We start from the raw sequence: 19924 nt of genomic DNA, 5'->3' as shown, positions 1-19924 counted from the left end.
GGCGAGAAAAGCTCCTCTACGTCTCCCTGGTCTGCTGGGGGGATAGCCCCCCCCAGCAGACCAGGGAGACGCGGAGCAAAGCCGCGGAGGACGCCGGCAGCGGGACAGCCGCGGCGCGTCTGGGCTGTCCCACTGCCCGCGTGCTCCATGGCTTTGCTCCGCGTCTCCCTGGTCTCTGGGGGGGGGGGGGGGAGCAGCTGGGGGCTGGAGGGGGGGGGCCCAGCTAGTGCGCCCGCCCCCTCCCCCCCCCAGCAGACCAGGCTTTTCTCCGGACGCCTGTGGTAGAGCAGCTGGGGCGCTGCCGGTTGGTTCCGCAGCGCCACTCTGGCCGCTCCTGGACCAACCCGGCAGCACCCCAGCTGTTCTGCCCCAGGCGTCCTGATTCAGCCGCTGCTGGTCAGTTTCAGGAGCGGCACTACTGGAGCAACCCAGCAGCACCCCAGCTGCTCTGCCCCAGGCGTCCCCAAGTCAGCCGCTGCTGAAACTGACCAGCGGCTGACTACAGGAAGCCCGAGGCAGAGTTGCTCTGCCCTGGGCTTCCTGGAATCAGCCGCTGATCAGTTTCAACAGGCTGAATCTGGATGCCAGTTCCGACTTACATACAGATTCAATTTAAGAACAAGTCGGAACTGGCATCCAGATTCAGCCTGTTGAAACTGATCAGCGGCTGATTCCAGGAAGCCAGGGGCAGAGCAACTCTGCCTCGGGCTTCCTGTAGTCAGCCGCTGGTCAGTTTCAGCAGTGGCTGAATCTGGACGCCAGTTCCAACTTACATACAGATTCAACTTAAGAACAAACCTACAGTCCCTATCTTGTACGTAACCCGGGGACTGCCTGTAGTACCAAAAGGAGAATATATTGAGACAGCAATGTATTTCTGTGACTTCTTGGTTATTAATGAGGGAGAGAATTCCTGAAGATACTTGTTAAGAGTTTTGCACATCTCTGCTGCTGATCTGCACTACTTGCTCTGTAATTGGGGGACTGGAGCGCTAAAGGACCTATGTTTAGTGCATTTCATTCAGCTACTGTGAAAATGATTGTCTCAAGCTCAATGAACAGGAAAGCAAGAAGAAAAAGAATCACTGTAATCGAGCCTCTTTCAACAACTCTTCATTAAAGTGAATCCTGCTTTGTAGATATCGCATCTTGGGTAAGTATTTCTGGAGTGATGCAGTAGGGACTTAATGCTGCAGTTTTAATAGTCAATAGAGGTGACTATTAATAAACAAAGCACTGCACATTTTAGATGTTACAAAATACTTAAAGATGTGTTACTTTAAGTTACTTGATAAAGCAGGGTTAGGAGTAGCAACGTCACCTGCTATTATTGCACTATTTCAGTCCCTTTTTTGGGAATGTGTCTGCGTGCTCTCCTTCAGTAATAATATCTTTAAACAGAATTGTTCTGGAAAATAGCTGTTGGCTTTTGGGTGCATACAATGGCATTACAGTAAACAAAATATTTTTTAAAGGAAATGGAAGAAATCAGAAGTTGCATCAATACTTGATCACTCATTCAAACATTTTGTATTTAGGTGAGGAATGAAGGAGAGAGAAAATTCTCAGTTTCCCTAATATTTTAATTCCAAGGAATGATCAGATAAATCTGACAATGGCAGTCATGTGGTGCTTCATGTAAGAAAGTTAAAGGAAGGTCCCCATCTCCTTTAAAAAAAAAATGTCAGAGTAATGTTCACAGAAAAGACTATGGACTCAAGGAAAAAAAAGCCTATCATCAAATACACCATATTGGTAGAACTTGATTTCTTTACAGACCTATATTTTTAGTACGTCTACAGCTCTGTAAAAGAGAGAGATCAAGGTACATGACAACATGCATAATTCTCAAGCAGCCTCAAGCAAATGCAATCTGCTGATTATGCAGAAAATAACATGAGTGAGAAAAACAAGTCTGGAGATCTGTTCTAAAAGGTCTCTGGAAAAAGGTGTAGCAAAAAGAGAAAGTGGTCTGTACTTTCATATGAAGTTGCTACCTATAATTAAGATTCTTGTAACAAGATCTTGTTCTCAGTTGCTTAAAATTTCCCAAACTTTAGCTCTTCAGGCAGAAATGTTCTATGCTGGGTAATTGTTTTAGGCTGACCTGGTTTGGAAAGTTTCAGAAAAATGATTGAGCTATTTCTAAGAATGAGATTACAAAAATAAAAGTTTGCCATATCAACATATTCATTTTAAGAGTGTCTCTTTGGATGTTTAACAGCCGTGCTTTTGAGCAAGGACTACTTTGTTCAGAGGGGCTGCTATTGTGTCAAGAATGCGCTTTTCACTACTCTTGTGAAAAACTGCCCTAATTAAAAAATGGCAGTTTGTACATGCTCAGTAGAGTTGTTGGCAGTAAAACTAAGTTCTCCAAAGAGTCTGCCAGTAATGAGCATGCACCAACCCATCACAAGAGCATGTGACCAGAGTGCACGAGTGCTATCCCCAGAGAGTGAGTAAGCTTGGGCCTCAGGGCGAGGGGCAAGAATAGGATTTTTCCCATATTTGCTGCTCCGGTCTGTTCTGGTAATGAGCACTAAAACTGAATGAAAGAAAATAAACTGTCTTTCCTGTGCTCTCAGTGCCTCCCTGCAGATGCCCAGGAAGTAAGAAGGAGGACAATAAGTGGCTGTGGCTTGCAGGAGTTAACAGAAGAGGAGAAGCAGAGGAGCAGGAACAGTAGCTGGCAAGTAGTGAAGGGGAGCTGGGGAGAGCAGAAGGGGATAGAGAGGAGTTGGGTAAGAGCAGAATGGTGAGAAGATACAAGCAGAGGCTGATGGGATAGAAGGATCTGTAATCAGTAATACCTTCCTCCAGAGTTCAGAATTGAACTTCAGAGCCCTGAATCTCTACATTCTTCTGATCTCAGGAAATAGCTGTGAAATCCACTGGCAACATGCATGTTTCATCCTTCTCCAGTGCCTGATCCAGACATTCAGTTTGCTGTCAGTTGTTCTATTAACTCAAGTCCTGAGGTGTGTCCTGTGGATCTTTAAGGTCCAAACTCTGCTGTTGAGCCAAGTTGAGGGTCAGTCCGTATGAATCCAGTGATGGAATATCTAATTGAGATTTTTTTTATTAGGAAATATTATGTAAAATCATTTTCCTGATTTAAAAAAAATTTTTTTTTGATCATGTAATTAACATCTAACATAATCCATATGGCTGCGTCTAGATTGGCATGATTTTCCGGAAATGCTTTTAACGGAAAAGTTTTCAGTTAAAAGCATTTTCGGAACAAAGCGTCTAGATTGACACGGACGCTTTTCCGCAAAAAAGGCCCAATCGCCATTTTCGCAATCGTGGCTTTTTTGCGGAAAACAAATCTGAGCTGTCTATACTGGCTGTTTTGCACAAAAGCTTTGCACAAAAGGGACTTTTGCCTGAATGGGAGCAGAATAGTATTTCCGCAAGAAGCACTGATTTCTTACAGTAGGAAGTCAGTGCTTTTGCGGAAATTCAAGCGCCAGTGTAGACAGCTGGCAAGTTTTTCCGGAAAAGCGGCTGATTTTCCGGAAAAACTGGCCAGTCTAGACACAGCCTATATGTATAAGGGGGCTGAATTAAGGTTGTCTGTGTAGCCTTAATTCTGGCATTTCCTGACCTTTGATTGCTTCACTTCTTCACTTTGTTTTAACATAGAATTTTTAAAAATAAAGTAATACCTGTAAACAAGCAACATGAACTGCAGTGCATGGAGATAATATACTATTGTGTAGTTCTCCATTTTCTTGTTTGGAGGATTGTCGTGTGGTTCGGAGAGGAGCCAGTAAAACACCTCACCTGAACTCTTGTTAACTTTATTGTGCACAGAAAGGTAAAGGAAAGCAGTGCACAGTTACACATCTGTTTCAGTACATGGGATAGTTAGCACAGACAGTATAACAACACCTTTACCTAGGACAATACACAAGCTACTCAGTTACAAGAATATGAATATACATATACTTATTCCTATAAATCACACACACATACACAGTTCCAATGCTGTTACCCTTACAGTTGTCAGACAGGAGGTCGTGGCCTCTTTCTTTCCCCTCACGCAGAGGCGTCCTCAATGCATCAGGCAGCAGGAACTGGTTCACCTTCTTGTTGCAAAGAGTAAGGTAGTGGGGACACCTTACTCAATCCCTCCCACTGATTAGATCTTCTACCCCTATATTTATAGCAAAGCGAGATTTGGTCGTTCTAGTAATATCTATCAATCAACTATATTTTGTGTAAAATACCTATTATGCCAATATCTAGGATGCATTTTGCAATGCCAAAATATTGCAAAAGCGTTTCATTAATAGTTTTTCTGGCTGTCTCTGGAATTTTTCTCTTATCAAAAAATGGGATAATACTAGTACCAGGTTGTTTCTGCTCATTTTGGCCTGGTCTCGCTGTCCTTCCAAGTTCTGCATAATTGAGCAAGTACTCCTGACTTTCCCCCACCCTTTCTGGCCTGGCCTGCTTGCGTACATACATGTGCCCAAGCTTGAGTCAGACCTAGGGTGATGTGTTAAAGATCCATACTTTGGACAAGGCTGGAACGAGACCTAGCACTGCAGACATTGTTCTGGTCAAGGGAGGGCCGTCCAGGCTCCCCTACAAGGATACTGTTATACCCAGTGCATTTTCACATTTTTAGAACATAGCCTTATGAGTTGATTTTAATATCTTCATCAGAACATCATGTCATCTTCAGTCTGTTCGGTTTTTATTAAATTAAAATGCTCATTGTGGAAAAGCAAAGAATTTCTGTGTCTGAGTTTGTTTGCTAGAGTTAGTACTCGATTCATTATTAACAGGTGTACCATGTGTCCTTAAATATTTTCCTATTTGTAGATCCTAATTTAATTAAATTAAATACATCTGTTTGAGGCTTACATAAAATAATACATATAATCAGCTCTAAGAAACATTTGTTCCACAAATATACATGTACTGCCTCTTTCTGATCAGCAAAAATCACTGGATATCTTTTTGTAAGTGCTCAAGAATGTTCAGTACATGTTCACGTCTGGATCAGCTCTTTCGTATGCCGCTAGCATTTTCTCTATGGACAGTTGAAGTTAAACCATTACATGTACCTGTACATATATCTGCTAGATTCCATAAACTGGCGTTGCTGTTGTCCTGTTCCTCAGAGCATAGTTCATAATTAGGATTTTCTTTGCAAATTTGCCAAATAACATCAAACACCTTCATTTAAAAAAACAAAACACTAGTCACATCAGAGAGGAAGCTGGGGTTTTACTGTTAGCTAGAGGGATGATCAAAAGTATATTTAGAAATCTGACAACATAGCTCTTATCTCTTTTTACTGTGCTGGTGAAATATACTTCTCTGCCCTAATATTAATCAAAGTTTTAGCCTTTGTGAAAGATGCTTAGTCTGTATACTGACAACACTAAACTTTGAAACAAACTGAGTCATCATCATTCCAAGATGCCAGTGCTTAGAAATGAATAAATATGTGGATAAAAATAGCTGAGTCACGATTAATCCAGGGAAGATTGAATTAATGCTGAAAGCATGAAGGAAGCAGTTTCAGAAGTTACTGGAATATTGACATTATCCTCTGCTAAGAGCATTTGCCACTGATCATCAAGGCAATACATAGTCTGTGTTATTTTGGAGTCTTCGCTGCTTAAGAAATGCAGATTTCAAAAGGAATTTTCTTATTTCATCTTCATCTAATCAGGAAACTGCCCATTCCCATCTGTAGAGCCCTGCAAATTTGCAGATATCTGCTTTATATCCATGGGTATGCAGTCATCACTGCAGAGATATACAACTGCAACTTGTTTGACTTGGGGGTGAAATTCACATTAATATCAATGTACATAACACGACTGGTAGTTTATCAAACAGACTAATCATTGACAGTTACCCAGCCATTTTCAGAGGCAATTCCAAAGCCTAGTCCTTATCTATATGGTCTTTAAAGGTATGTCTACACTGCAGCGTTTTGTGCCATTTTTCCGACAAAACTCTGTAGAGGAACATCGACACTGCAATTGAGTTCTTCCATAAGAAAATTGAAAGAACAGAGGGTTTTTTCCAGCATTGGTAATCCTCATTCTACGAGGAAGAAGCCTTTTTGTGAAAGAGCTCTTTTGCGAAAAGGCATGTGTGGACGGGGAAGAGGGAGTTCTTTCAGAAGAAGGGGAAAGAAGAAAAAGCACAGGTGCCTTGGTGGCCATTCCATCCATAGCAATCACAGCTTACATGGAAGATAGTGTCCATTCAGACTGGATGCTCTCTTTCAAAAAAGTAGATCGCTTTTTCGATGCACTTTTGCAGTGTGGATTCTCTCTTTCAGAAGAAGTTTTTTCAGAAGATCTCTTCCGAAAAAAGCTTCTTCTGAAAGAAGCCTGCAGTCTAGATGTAGCCTAAGAGGATAGGGCCTCACTGTCTTTGAGGCAGTCTTTCCCATCACAACTCGCCATGAGACCAGTTAGTTTAACTTCAGTGCCAGGGAAGATAATGGAGCAAGTAATTAAGGAAATCATCTGTAAACACTTGGAAGGTGGCAAGGTGATCAGGAACAGTCAGCATGGATTTGTAAATAATAAAACATATCAAACCAATCGGTTAGCTTTCTTTGATAGGATAACGAGTCTTGTGGATAAGGGAGAAGCGGTGGATGTGGTATACCTAGACTTTAGTAAGGTGTTTGATATGGTCTCGCATGATATTCTTATCAATAAACAAGGCAAATACAACTTAGATGGGGCTACTATGAGGTGAGTGCATAACTGGCTGGATAACCGTACGCAGAGAGTAGTTATTAATGGTTCACAATCCTGCTGGAAAGGTATAACAAGTGGGGTTCCACAGGGATCTGTTTTGGGACCGGCTCTGTTCAATATCTTCATCAACGATTTAGATATTGGCATAGAAAATATGCTTATTAAGTTTGCAGATGATACCAAGCTGGGACGGGTTGCGACTGCTCTGGAGGATAGGGTCATAATTCAAAATGATCTGGACAAATTGGTGAAATGGTCTGCGGTAAACAGGATGAAGTTTAATAAAGACAAATGTAAAGTGCTCCACTTAGGAAGGAACAATCAGTTTTACACATACAGAATGGGAAGCGACTGTCTAGGAAGGAGTACGACAGAAACGGATCTAGGGGTTATAGTGGACCACAAGCTGAATATGAGTCAGCAGTGTGATGCTGTTGCAAAAAAAAAAGCAAACATGATCCTGGGATGCATTAACAGGTGTGTTGTGAGCAAGACACGAGAAGTCATTCTTCCACTCTACTCTGCGCTGGTTAGGCTCAGTTGGAGTATTGTGTCCAGTTCTGGGCACCACATTTCAAGAAAGATGTGGAGAAATTGAAGAGGGTCCAGAGAAGAGCAACAAGAATGTTTAAAGGTCTAGAGAACATGACCTGTGAGGGAAGGCTAAAGAATTGGGTTTGTTTAGTTTAGAAAAGAGAAGACTGAGAGGGGACATGATAGCCGTTTTCAGGTATCTAAAAGGGTGTCATAAGGAGGAGGGAGAAAACTTGTTCATCTTGGTCTCTGAGGATAGAACAAGAAGCAGTGGGCTTAAATTGCAGCAAGGGAGGTTTAGGTTGGACATTAGGAAAAAGTTCCTAACTGTCAGGGTAGTTAAACTCTGGAATAAATTGCCCAGGGTGGTTGTGGAATCCCCATCTCTGGAGATATTTAAGAGTAGGTTAGATAAATGTCTATCAGGGATGGTCTTAGACAGTCCTTGGTCCTGCCATGAGGGCAGGGGACTGGACTCGATGACCTCTCGAGGTCCCTTCCAGTCCTAGTATTCTATGATTCTATGACCGTTTACTCCACAAGGATGATGCCGTCAATAGAACCCAGGGTGAATCTTCGAGGGGCTCGGGACAACATTCTCGTGTCAGATCCCTTCTGTAGAACTCCTTACCACAAGTGATGTGTGATGGATCCTGACAGTTTTCAGAAGACCAAACAAAGTCATGTCATTTAGCTGTCATTTAGTTATTTTGTGTCTCAGTTCCCTATCTGTAAAATGGGAATGTGACCGGATGCTCTACTCACCATTGGATGGCTCCACTTCCTGGCAATGCTAGGGATTAATTTGGTCAGGTCAAGACCGCTTATAGTGGTATATCCAATTAGTTTCTCCTCTACAGCTCCTCTCTTGCTCTCAGGAGCCACAGCTCTAAGGACTCTCCAGGTAACTGTCATGGTTTCTTCAGGTGGATGAATCAAAATTCTCTCCAGCAGTCTCAGCCAGGTTTCTGTTTCACTGCCTCACAGTGCCACTCCTGCATTGACTAGCAAGGGAACCCAGTCCACCCTCTACACCAGGGGTTCCCAACCTGGGGTATGCGTACCCCCAGGGAGTACGAGAAGCTTGTCAAGGGGGCACAGGGAATATTTGGTAAATAACTAGATTATACTAAATGAAATGTTCCAAAAGTAGTAATGCTAGTGGAAAAAGGTTGTGGATTCTAGAGTTGAGAATTTATTTCCTTTCATATTGAATAGCGGATATGGGAAGGTTTACTAAAAGCCAAGGGTGTACGGGGACCGAAAAATGTTGGGAACCCCTGCTCTACACAGTAGTAGTGGTAGTAGCTGTCTTTTCCTGAGCTGCTTCTATGTTTCTGGTTTGAGCCCGGGTTGAGGTACAGGAGGGAGTGAGCAATGCAAGCTCAGGGAGGGAGTTTGGGTGCAGAAGAGGGCTCTGGGCTGGGGCAGTGTGTTGTGGTCTGGGAAGGAGTATGGGGCGCTAGCTCTGGGAGGGGCAGTGGTTTGTGGTGCAGGAAGGGATATAGTGGGCTGGCACTGAGAAGGGACTCAAGACTTGGGCAGGGGCTTGGCATACAGGAGATTGTATGGGGGGGCTAGCTCTGAGAGGCTGCAGCTTGTAAGAGTATTTATGCTACTCCTGATTTTAATGCTGCACTGCCGTTCAGAACCTGCCATTGAAGGCGTTGGCACTTACCTTTGGCAGCCTGGGCCCCATGCTGCTACTGGAGGGAGCCAACATGCCCCTGTGGCCTCTGGAGAATCACATGAGTATATATGCTGCCCCTCTGCAGGGACCACCCCTGCAACTTCTGTTGGCCACAGTTCTCTATTCCTAGCCAATGGGAGCTGAGGTGAGGAGGGTGCTTGCAGGCAGGAGGGATCCCTCTTCCCCATCCCACCCCGCACATGGGCTATGGGGCATGCTGGCCTCTTCTGGGAGCAGTATGGAGCTGGGGCAGGCAGAGAGCTTACCTTACTGGCAGCCCCCTGCATTGCCAGGGATCATGATCGACTGGGAGAATCAGTCTCCGGGATCAAGCAGTTGATCATGATTGACCGGTTGGTGACCACTGCCTTATCCCTGGTCTACACTGAGAATTTAAGTTGAACTTAGCCACATTAGGTCAAATTTCTAAACAATGAGTTCACACCGCTAAGCCCTTTCTATCAACTTTAACTTTTCACAAGGAGTAATGCTAAATTCAACCTGCCATTGTCGACTTTATGGTCCTCAGATGTAGCACTGTAAAAGTCAATTTTCTTAGCTTCCAGGAGGTATCCCACAGTGCCCCTCTGACTGCTCTCACCAGGACTTTCAACTCTACTGCTCTCAGGTGAACAGGAAAAGCTCCAGGAAAATTTGAATTTAATTTCCTGTGTGGCCAGCATAGTAAGCAGACCTCAGAGCAGGCAGCATATCTGGTTGTGAGTTCTCAGGGTCACAGACAAGCTCCAGCTTGAAGTGCACAGGAGACCCTGGACCTCATTACTATGTGGGAAGAGGAATCTATTCTCACGGAACTACGAACCAGCAAAAGAAATGCAGATATTTATGCCAAGATTGCAAAGGGCATGGAGGAGAAAGGATACTCTGGGACACGCAACAGTGCCATATGGCTTCCTTGCTGTCATGCCTGGATCACATCTGCCCAACAGACTCAAATCCCAGCCTGTCCCTTACCATGCCTGCCACCAAAGCTAATCCAGCCGCTCCCCTAAGAACTGTGTGGTGTATCTGCTGCATAGTAGGCTCTTAAAAACATAACTGACATTCCTCTTGTCTTTAGACAGCCTTTCCTTTTATGTTAAGAGATTAGGTTTGACGCTCAACAGTTTATCTCCTGTAAAGTCTGCTTGATGCTTTTCATTACAGCAGGTACAGAAGCAAGCATGTTGCATGCTCCCCAGCTCCACCATCTGGCTAGCACAAATCTGCAGGCAAAAACATACTAGGGATGACCTGTTCAAGGAGCAAATGCAATCTGTCAGCTTAGACAGGGAGCAATTAAGTGAATGGAGGAATACGCTGCTGCTGGAGATGCAAGCAGAGTATGAAGAAGAGAGAGATTCCAGGGAGCTGGAAATGAAGAACCAAGAGAGAGTCTTGATGGTCATGGCGGATGTGATGAACTGCATGGCGGCCTTCCAGGACAGCTACCTGCACAGGTCACTCCAGCCATTGTGGACACATTCCCACCTCACTGAGTTCCATAGCCTCCTCTCCTAGGCACCCTAGAATGTTTCGGGGTCTGGAGGGAGGAGGCGTCAAGTTCAGCCTCTCACCCAACCTCCAGGGATGTGTCCCAAAACAAAAGGCTGTCCTCCTTACAGCTGTGCTCATCTCCCCTCACACTCCCACCCGGAACTCTCTTTCTTTCCCTGCTGTGTTCGCTAAATAAAAAAGGGAAACCGGGTGCTGGTGAGGGGCGGCACTGTGGGCCAACCTGGCAGCACCCCAGCTATTCTGCCCCATGGCTTCCCCAAGTCCGCCGCCCCTGAAACTGACCAGCGGCGAACTTGGGGAAGCCCTGGGGCAGAGCAGTTGGGGTGCTGCCTAGTTGGTCCCGCAACGCCGCGCTGTGGGACCAACCAGGCAGCACCCCAGCTGCTCTGCCCACCCTTCCCCAAGTCCACCGCTGGTCAGTTTCAGCAGTGGTGGACTTGGGGAAGCCTATGGGCAGAACAGCTGGGGTGCTGCCGGGTTGGTCCCGCAATGCCGCTCAGGTGAGATGCGGCGCTGCGGGACCAACCCAGCAGCACTCCAGCTGCTCCGCCCCAGAGCTTCCCCAAGTCCGCCGCTGCTGAAACTGACCAGCGGTGGACTTGGAGAAGCTCTGGGGCAGAGCAGCGGGGGTGCTGCCGGGCGCCCAGCAGGGGATGAGGGGTGGTGCTGTGGGACCAACCCAGCAGCTCCTCAGCTGCTCTGCTCCGCACCGCTTCCCCAGGTCCGCAGCTGGTCAGTTTCAGCAGCGGCAGCAGTGGACTTGGGGAAGCAGCCCAGAGCAGCTCCAATTGTCCGGCTGGCTGGAGCGCTTTCGGGTTCCAGTTGGTGCTGAACTATCCGGAGTGCCGGACCACTGGATGCCAGACAATTGGAGTTTTACTGTAGCTTTCTCTCTCGCTCTCACAAATATTGTGGAGTGTACAGCAGGCTGCCACAACAATGGGAATGTTGTGTTTGCTAAGGTCTAACCTAGTCAGTAGTAGGTCTAACCTAGCAAAACCTTTCCTTTAAATCAGGGGTGGGGAACCTCTTCTGGGTCGAGGACCACTGACCCACAGAAAAGTCAACCGGGGGCTATGGAGGAGGGGCTGGAGTGCCAGCACAAGCTCTTCAATGCTGGGGGAGGCCCTAAGCCTCGGGAGACCGATCCAGGCAACCCAAGGGCTATATCCAGGCCTTAGGTTCCTCACCCCTGCTTTAAATGCCTAAAACACACATTTTACCAACATTCTGCACTTGCTCAGACTGTAGTTTAACTGCTTCTTACTACGGTCCAGGCTGCTCATGTGCGTCTTCATGAGCCATGGGAGCAAAGAATAGACTGGCATTTCAATGCCAACCATTGTAATTTTCCAGTCTGGGAAGAAAGCTCCAGCTTGCAGCTTTTGGAAGAAGCAGGAGTCTCTAAAGATGCGTGCATCATGCACCTTTCCTGACCATCCTACGCTGATGTCAGTGAAATGGCCTTTGTGATCTACTATTGCCCGCAGCACTATTGAGAAATAGCCCTTGTGATTTTTCTGTGGCAAGGTGGTTGGTTGCTGAGAAAGGGATGTGCATTCTGTTTATCGCCCCTTAGGGAACTCCATCACCGCAATGTTTTCCACTATGTTCTCCACGTTTCCTAGATTCACCATCTTCTGTAGCTGAATGGTATTGATTTCATTGGCTACTTGGATCGCAACAGACCCTACTATAAATTTCCCCATTCTGAATTGATTCCCAACTGACTGGTAGCTGTCTGGCATTGCAAGCTTCCCCGGGGCCATTGCCACCTGCTTCTCCACTGTCAGGGCAGGTCTCATTCTGGTATTTTTGCACTTCAGGGCAGGAGAAAGCAATTTGCAAACTTTTATGAAAGTGACCTTAAACATGCGAAAGTTTTGTAGACACTTCTGCAAACTGCATAACTACGTGGCCCTACCAGCTTGTGCTTTTCTCACAGCACCAGAACTGGCTTTTCACCGTGTCCAGAGAATCAAATTCTGGAGGCATTTACCAGTAGTTCTATTCAAGTGCTTTGCAGAAGAGTATATTCATGGCCTCCTCAGATTCTTCCTCATTCTGGCAGACAATGGATATGCTCTGGGTATTCACCAGCATAACCATGGTTAACATGATTACAGTAATGCTTTGATGCTGAACGGGTTCCACACTTACACTACTATGGCATCTGCATGGATAACCGGGGAAAAAAGCATGCAAAAAGACTGCTATCAAGCAGGTGAGGAGGGAGGAGATGTGTGGTATTATGGGATGCTGATGATATGTAGCCAGAACCACCCGCTGCATAATTTTGGTCCCAGCGAAATCTGGGAACATAACCCTGAGTGCAAAGGGGTGCAGGAACTGTGGGATAGCTACCCACAGTGCATCACTCTCAAAGTCAACGGTAGCCACCTACTGAGGATGCACTGCTTTGAACTACATCAAATTGTTGTGCACAGTGGGGACATGCACCTTCAACTGTACAAAAGTGAGTGCTAAAAAAATCAATGTTAATAAATTTGACCTTATCTCAAAATGTAGACAAGGCCCTATATAGATTCATTGTATTCCTTCATTATCAATTGTTGCTTCTTCATAGAATCAAATGCTATAGTTGATGCACAGTAGATATGAGTTTGGTGCACTCTTGTCTTAAATAGTGTTTCACAGTCTGCAAAAGTTTGAGAATTGCCATTTTACTGGATTACTTATGAATGTTTTAAATTCACAACTGAAAATAATTTTTAATTGGGCCTGATTCCTCAGTCAAGCAAAACTCCCTTCTGATTTTAATAGGTATTCAACCTATGTAAGGATTATAGGGCGAGGTCTCTAAATTTGACCAATTAAATAAAAACTGCAGAAAGTTTTAGAAATTGATTTTAAAATTTGAAATCTGTACATAGACATTCAAAGATTGGTTCTTAGCTGCAATTAGGAGATATCTCACCATCCAATTTAGGGATTTTTCTTTGTACAGGTTGAACCTCTCTCATCCAACACTCTCAGGACCTGACCAATGCCAAATCAGAGAATTTGCTGAACCATGGGAAGTCAATATTGTCTAGCGGCATTACTTCTACTTCTTATTGAGCTCTTAGAAGACATTTAGGGTAAATTAGAGCTAAGCAACATCACAGAACACTGAGAGCTGGGACAGGTGGTTGTAAACAAACCTTATGGGATTGAGGGAAACTTGGCCACATCCATAATAAGTGGTCACCCAGCTAACTGAAATTATGCCAGACCAGAGAATGCCAGACTATAGAGGTTCAACCTGTAGTGGGCATGGGAGGCACAAACCGTGTCAGGGATGAGCAGCCTGTTTGTGGAAATTCAGTTTATTTTGTACTTGATATATGTCCTGCACCCAGTGGCCACTGTGGTGGGTTGTGCTAAAAACCATTAATTTAAGTTTTAACTATGCTTTAAAAACTGTTTATCAGAAGAGACTTGCTTTTTTGTGCCAGTGTTTGAGAAGCTTTGGAATACTGTAGACTAAAACGATGACATTGAGGAGATACGTAATTCCTCTGTTTATGATTCAATTTCATCTTCAGATTTCAATTTTTTTTTTCTAGGTCTTGATTTTATCAGAGTTGAAGGGTTTGTTTTTTCCCATGTTGCTGATGAAGGGATTATAAATGCCTGTGCAGGTGACCTGCTAAGATACCGAAAACAAATCGGAGCACAGCATATTCAAATTTTTGCTGATATTAAAAAGAAACACAGGTAAATATGAGTGCTATTTATATATGTGTTAATATAAAAAGATCTGATGTTCATTTTACGTACATTTTATAATTGCTCAGAAAGTGAATATTGGGAGAACTTTACTGCTCGTGCAAGGTCTTGAAAAACTATTAACCTTGCACCTGTAAACTACACCTTTTTACATCTCTGGAATTTGCAGTTGTTTAACTTAAAGAATTTGTAAATGTCTTGTGCCTGACATAAGGTGATGCGTATCATTTAGCTTCAGCTTCTTGTTATGTTTACAAATAAATCAAGTTTCATGATGTTAAGCATCTAAAATATTTTGTTTCAAGTTACGTGGGTGGCTACTAGGGACTTGAAAGTTTAACTGATTACCTGCTTAACTGATAAGCATCATCCTAAATTAGCAATGCTTACCAGTTCTGGTTAACCAGTAATGGGGGGTAGGACTGAAGAAGTGCCCTACCTATTGCAGGCAGGGGACTACTCCAGCAACTCAGGAGACCTGCCACAGACAGGGTCTGCTCCCACAGAGCAGCCTCTGTCCACGGAGAGCCTGGGTACCCCACAGGCAGAAGCTTCTCCGGCAGGGGCTAGCAGCCGGAATCTGGTGGTAGCCCTAGCTCCTATCTAGGAGCTGGGACCAGCAGAGCCAACCCCAGCGTGGGGGGTTGGAGGCAGCTAGGCTACAGTAGTCCTCAACCTGGGATCCCACTTTAGTCAGTTAACTGGTTAAACAGTAGGCAGACCTAACATTCAACTGGTTAACTGATTCTCCGGGATTTTACATCCCTACTGGCTACTGAATGAGACCCATCCAAACAATGAGATTTTACCACATTAAAAAGCTCTTATCTCTTCCCTCCCTCTAATATTGGTTTCTTCAATTTTAAATCAATGCTGTATGAGGATATGGAGTATGTTTTATAATTATCAGACAGCAGCATTTTATGACAGCTCTGAATTCCAACTGACATTTGATTGCAATTGTAACAGTTATTTCAGTTCTTTAGATGTTTCTTTGAACTTTAGTTCAGAAAAAGAGAACCAAAAAATCTTGTATTTGCACATAAGCAGCTTGAATTCAAGAAAGATTTGTTTGTAGGATGCAGGAAAAGTCACAGAAATAGCTAGGTTTTAGACCTAACAAATGTCTGATTTTTTTTTAAAGAATTTTCTTATAATAAATGAAACAATGCAACATTGTCAACATAAGTTTGAAGCACTTTCTTCAGAGCATTTTCCTTCTAACTTCACTTCTGCATATTCTGAACATCCATTCAATAATATTTCTTCTTCTCCTGAAAAGTCCCAGAATTTGGTACTTCAAGCACGTATTCTCATCTTTGTCATACGAAACACTGGTATTTAGAGTGTACACGGAATTGTTCATAGGCTGATGCAATGTGGTGTTTGTTGTTTGTTTAGTTAACATTGGAAAGGAGAATGTCATGTAACCAGTTTATGGGAAACAGATATTCGCAGGATTATTGAAGTAAAGGGCAAGGGTTACAGGGCTGTGGTGTTTTCCCTAATAACAACAAAATGCCTAGCATTAAGAATTAGAAGTATCCAATTCTCTAACTTGACAAACTGTTTCCCAGGTTATCTTTTGTTATTAGCTTTAGGGATTTTTATTTCCGTGCATTCTGTTTTTTCCCTCCATATTTTTACACATGCACAACCTCATCAAGGCACTGACATCACTATGACCTTCCATCTAGTAGTGAAAAGTAGTTTGGTATTATTTTTTTAGATCAGTTATACTGCTGACCGAGTTTATGGCAGAGTGAGTATGCCAAAAGAGGCACTGCCTCTCAATATGTATGAAGCAAGTTCCTTCTATTCCATTCCCAGACCTGGTTGGCCTAAAAAGAAACAAAATAGTCCCAGGACTACTGGTATTTTGTGGTTAATGCAGTGCACTACCATAGTAGCATATTAGATTACTGTGTAATGTTATCTTTCTTATCTTTTCTACTATAGAATCAGGAGATATAATAGTTAAGGGGAAAATATACATGTAAACGTTGATGTTTCAAAGGTTAAAACTTTCTCAGATTTGTGAAGCTGTATAAAGCTGAAATTTCTATAGACATAAATCTCAGAAAAAGAGGCTAACATATACCATCTTTCTGGTAAAAAACAACAAATGGTCTGATAGCACTTGTAGTTACTGCTTAAAATTTGAATGGCCGATCTTTGGATGCATAAAGCAACTACCATTTGAAGATGATAGCTGTGCTCATTTTTTTTCCAAAGACAAATATCAAGGATATAGTTCTTGCTAATGCTTGAAAGTTAGTACTTTTTGTTGGCCTTTATGAAATGAAGTGATGCTTAGTCCAATTTCTGGAAGAATAAGACCTGATTTACAGATGAGCCGAGCACCTACAACTCCACTTGAACTCAGGAGAGTTCATCATCTATGAAAACAGGGCACTCAGTACAAAAGCTGCCACCTCAGTCAGTACTGCAAGGTGACAGTCTTGCACAATCACTGAATAGACTAGGGGTCAAATACCAGTCTACAAGCTGGATTGGTCTGCCAGGGTTAACTCCTGGCAGGCCCTCGCCACTATATTTACCTGCACTGCTGCAGGTGCTAACAGTCACAGCTCCTGTTGGCTGCGGATCGCCATTCCCTACCAAGGGGAGTTGCAGGAAGTGGAGTTCCAGTCCTCACCACTTCCTGATGCTCCTATTGGCTGGGAACGGTGATCCGCAACCAACAGGAGCTGTGCTTGCTGGTACCTGCAGCCTTGTAGGTAAATACAGTGGCGGCCACCCTCCAGGAGATAACCTTGGCGAACTGCTGCCATGTTATTGCTCACCCTGGTGTAGACAGAGACCCAGAAAAGGAGACCAGTGGGTAGTGCCAAACTCACATTGTGTTTTTAATATCTGCTGTAAAAAAAGGGCAGTTACCCTCAATACTGATAACACTCAAAAAGCCAATCTTCAGTTGTTCTGACAACATGGAAGGAACTGAAGTACAATCATGAGTTGTAAGAAAAGTTTTTTAAATGGTGAACAGGGTAGATAGCAAGTATGTATGCTGAAAGTAACACTGGTTCTGTTTCTGCTGTTTACAGCGCTCATGCTCTGACAGCAGATGTCAGTGTATCAGAGACTGCTAAGGCTGCTGAGCTCTTCCTCGCTGATGGTGTTGTATTGACTGGCACAGCTACTGGAATGCAGGCTGATCCTAAAGAATTGAAAGGTGAGAGCTGTCACATGAAGGTCGAGCAACAACCAGTGAATCATCTTCTGGATTAATATAGAGAGAAATCCATACATTCTCTGTTGTAAAAACAGAAACTTTCTTTAACTATAGAGTTTGATTTGGTCTAGCACAAACCATAGTGATTTGGGTTTGCGTTTGGATATACAATACAGGTTGGATTTCCCTGGTCTGTCACCTTCAGGACCTGACTGGTCCCAAACGAGGGGACCAGATTTATTCTCTTTCTGGGTCCAAAGAACAGAGACATCAGATTGATGATACAAAGTACATTCATTTGTGTTGCTTTCACTTTTGTGTCATGAATATAACAAACCCAGTATCCTGGATTTGCTTTGAGTGATGCAGCCTACATGCTGAGATTTTGTGATAGTATGGCAGTTCTTCATTTAAGAGTATTGATAGTTTTGAATTGTTAATTGGAGAGGGACCTCTTGAAAAATCAGTACTCTTGAGTAGGAAATGACAGTTTGATCACAGTAATATTGGTAATCTCCCTAAATGAATCAGACCTATAATACACAAAGATGAATGTTGGTGTGAGTAGGTTTTGAATTTCAGAAGTCTTGTGTTAAAAGTACAGTGTTACAAAGACGACTTCAAGTGGAGACAAAATTGGATACCTTTCATCATGTTATAAAATGTATAATTTAAAATAGTTTATGCCAACTTAAGCTTTGATCTGATCGGCTGCCTTTTGAAAGCAAAACTGAAAAAGGAGTTGAGATTTTGCCCACTCCTTTTCCAGCTTTGTTATGCAACAATACAGAAATGCTAGTGCCTTAGTTGTGGATGTTTTGAATTGAATATGAGAGAGGAAAGAAATGTTTCTGTCAAGCAAGGTAACTCTGTATAGGGGCTGGAATTTTGTTTGGTTTTAGTTTGTATAGATAGCTTAATTCAAGCCTCTGAACTCTAATATTTTGCCGTGATCAGCTGTGACCAAAGGCCCTTTCACATGATATCCTGGGGAATCTCTCACATATTAATCTTTGTAAATCTTTTATAGATGACTACAAATATGCTGCTTTTCCTCTGTTTATGAGTGAAAGCAAGCAGAAGCCTCTTGAGGCAGCTACCAGTCCATCTACTCAGCAGCTAGCAGGCACAACTTACGGAGTTAGTGAATATTGGCCTCTATGTATACCCACCTACTTTGGTTCTACAGAGTACCTAAGCAGCATTGCTCTAGGAAGTAAGGGACTGAGAGTCCTATTGCACTCTGACACTGCCAGGCCATTGAGAAGCAGGCATTAGAATACTGAGCAATTTATGTTGCACTTAATTTCTTAGCAGCATATACTGCCATTTGAGAATGTGTTTATCTTTGGTCTACAATATAGATTAGAATTAGATTATACTAATTGTAGTATAAAAACTTCTATGGTGGGTAATTTTTTTACACTGGTCCTACTCTAAATAGCTCAAGGTTTGCTTTTGGAGGATAAGTGCTTTCATCTTTAGATTGTGAGTCTATATCCAGCCCAGGTTGGAAGTTACTAAAAAGTTTTTACTATCTAAAGACTAACAATTGCATTTGATGGACAGTGGGAAAATGAGTTATTGGTTTCAGTCCAGTAACCACTAGACAAGTGCCTTTCTCACAAAAACTAGCAGGATAGTTAGCAATAATTTTCACCTTTGTTGCCATTGTTCACAGAAGGGTCATGGAGACCCATTCATCCTTCTACACATAAGTGGTTCACTTCGGTTGTGGTAGAGACACATTGCTGATACCCATGTTGTACCTATTCCATAGATTAAAAAGAGGACTTTTGAAAGCACTAAGCATAATGAAAAGTATTTGAGCAAGCTCTTGATGCATTGTTTAATTTTGCACTGTTGCCTTATTTTAAAGCTCTGAGTTTTTGGCCTTTATTTCATGCAACTTGTGCATATCGTAATTCGCAAGCTTTCATTATGCTTTACTGCTAAACACTATTTCATCTGTCATGAATGCAGATATATTTTCAAAAGAAAGAGCATAATGCCCCCTAGTTAGTTACTGAAGCAGAGTATAATAGTGTAAACTTTGAGATCTCATCACATAGAATACCTAATCACAAAATTAACCTCTCTTCTCCCTATCTGAAAAAGTACATTAGCTTGAGAAGAGTTGGCTTAAGAGTTATAAACAAGGTTTTGAGTTTAGAGTCAATTAACAGATATAATGAATAATGTTTAATTCTATGCAACGATCATCATACTCCACTGATTCCCGTAATGCTGTTGCCTATTTTTTTAAGTTAGAATTTGGGCAAAGTGAGAGTCGTCTTAAGCAACACCAAAAAGTAAACCATTTGATATGCATCAACATTACATCTTACTGTGTGAAAGTATCTGTTTAAAATAATGTTAGTGACTCTTTGTAATGTAGTGCCAAATTAGGGCAGTAGGGTTGATGAATGTTCCCTATCCTGGTACATTGTGCCTGGCTCCACTGTCCATACAGAAAGGGACAGATCTATGTGTGGAAGGTCCACTTCACAC

At 43.1% G+C, this 19924-nt stretch overlaps 2 protein-coding genes across 6 annotated transcripts in view; both read left to right on the top strand.

Moving 5' to 3' along the window:
• Window positions 1-19924, top strand: part of LOC102461223 (uncharacterized protein F13E9.13, mitochondrial) — a 72902-nt gene that overhangs the window by 19625 nt on the left and 33353 nt on the right. For all 5 annotated transcript variants that reach the window (XM_089781472.1, XM_089781471.1, XM_089781475.1 and 2 more), the window contains 2 exons: window positions 14055-14205; window positions 17286-17413. In XM_089781472.1, the coding sequence (XP_089637598.1) occupies window positions 14055-14205; window positions 17286-17413 (279 nt within the window). The remainder of the gene's footprint in view (window positions 1-14054; window positions 14206-17285; window positions 17414-19924) is intronic.
• The window catches only part of C12H19orf12 (chromosome 12 C19orf12 homolog), a 79275-nt gene continuing 76636 nt past the window's right edge, over window positions 17286-19924 (top strand). The window contains exon 1 of the mRNA XM_025183694.3: window positions 17286-17413. The gene's annotated coding sequence lies outside the window, so the exon portion shown is untranslated. The remainder of the gene's footprint in view (window positions 17414-19924) is intronic.

Source organism: Pelodiscus sinensis, chromosome 12, assembly GCF_052426305.1.
Source record: "Pelodiscus sinensis isolate ZL-2025 chromosome 12, ASM5242630v1, whole genome shotgun sequence".
Taxonomy (NCBI): domain Eukaryota; kingdom Metazoa; phylum Chordata; order Testudines; family Trionychidae; genus Pelodiscus; species Pelodiscus sinensis.
This window is presented reverse-complemented; position numbering and strand designations above follow the sequence as displayed.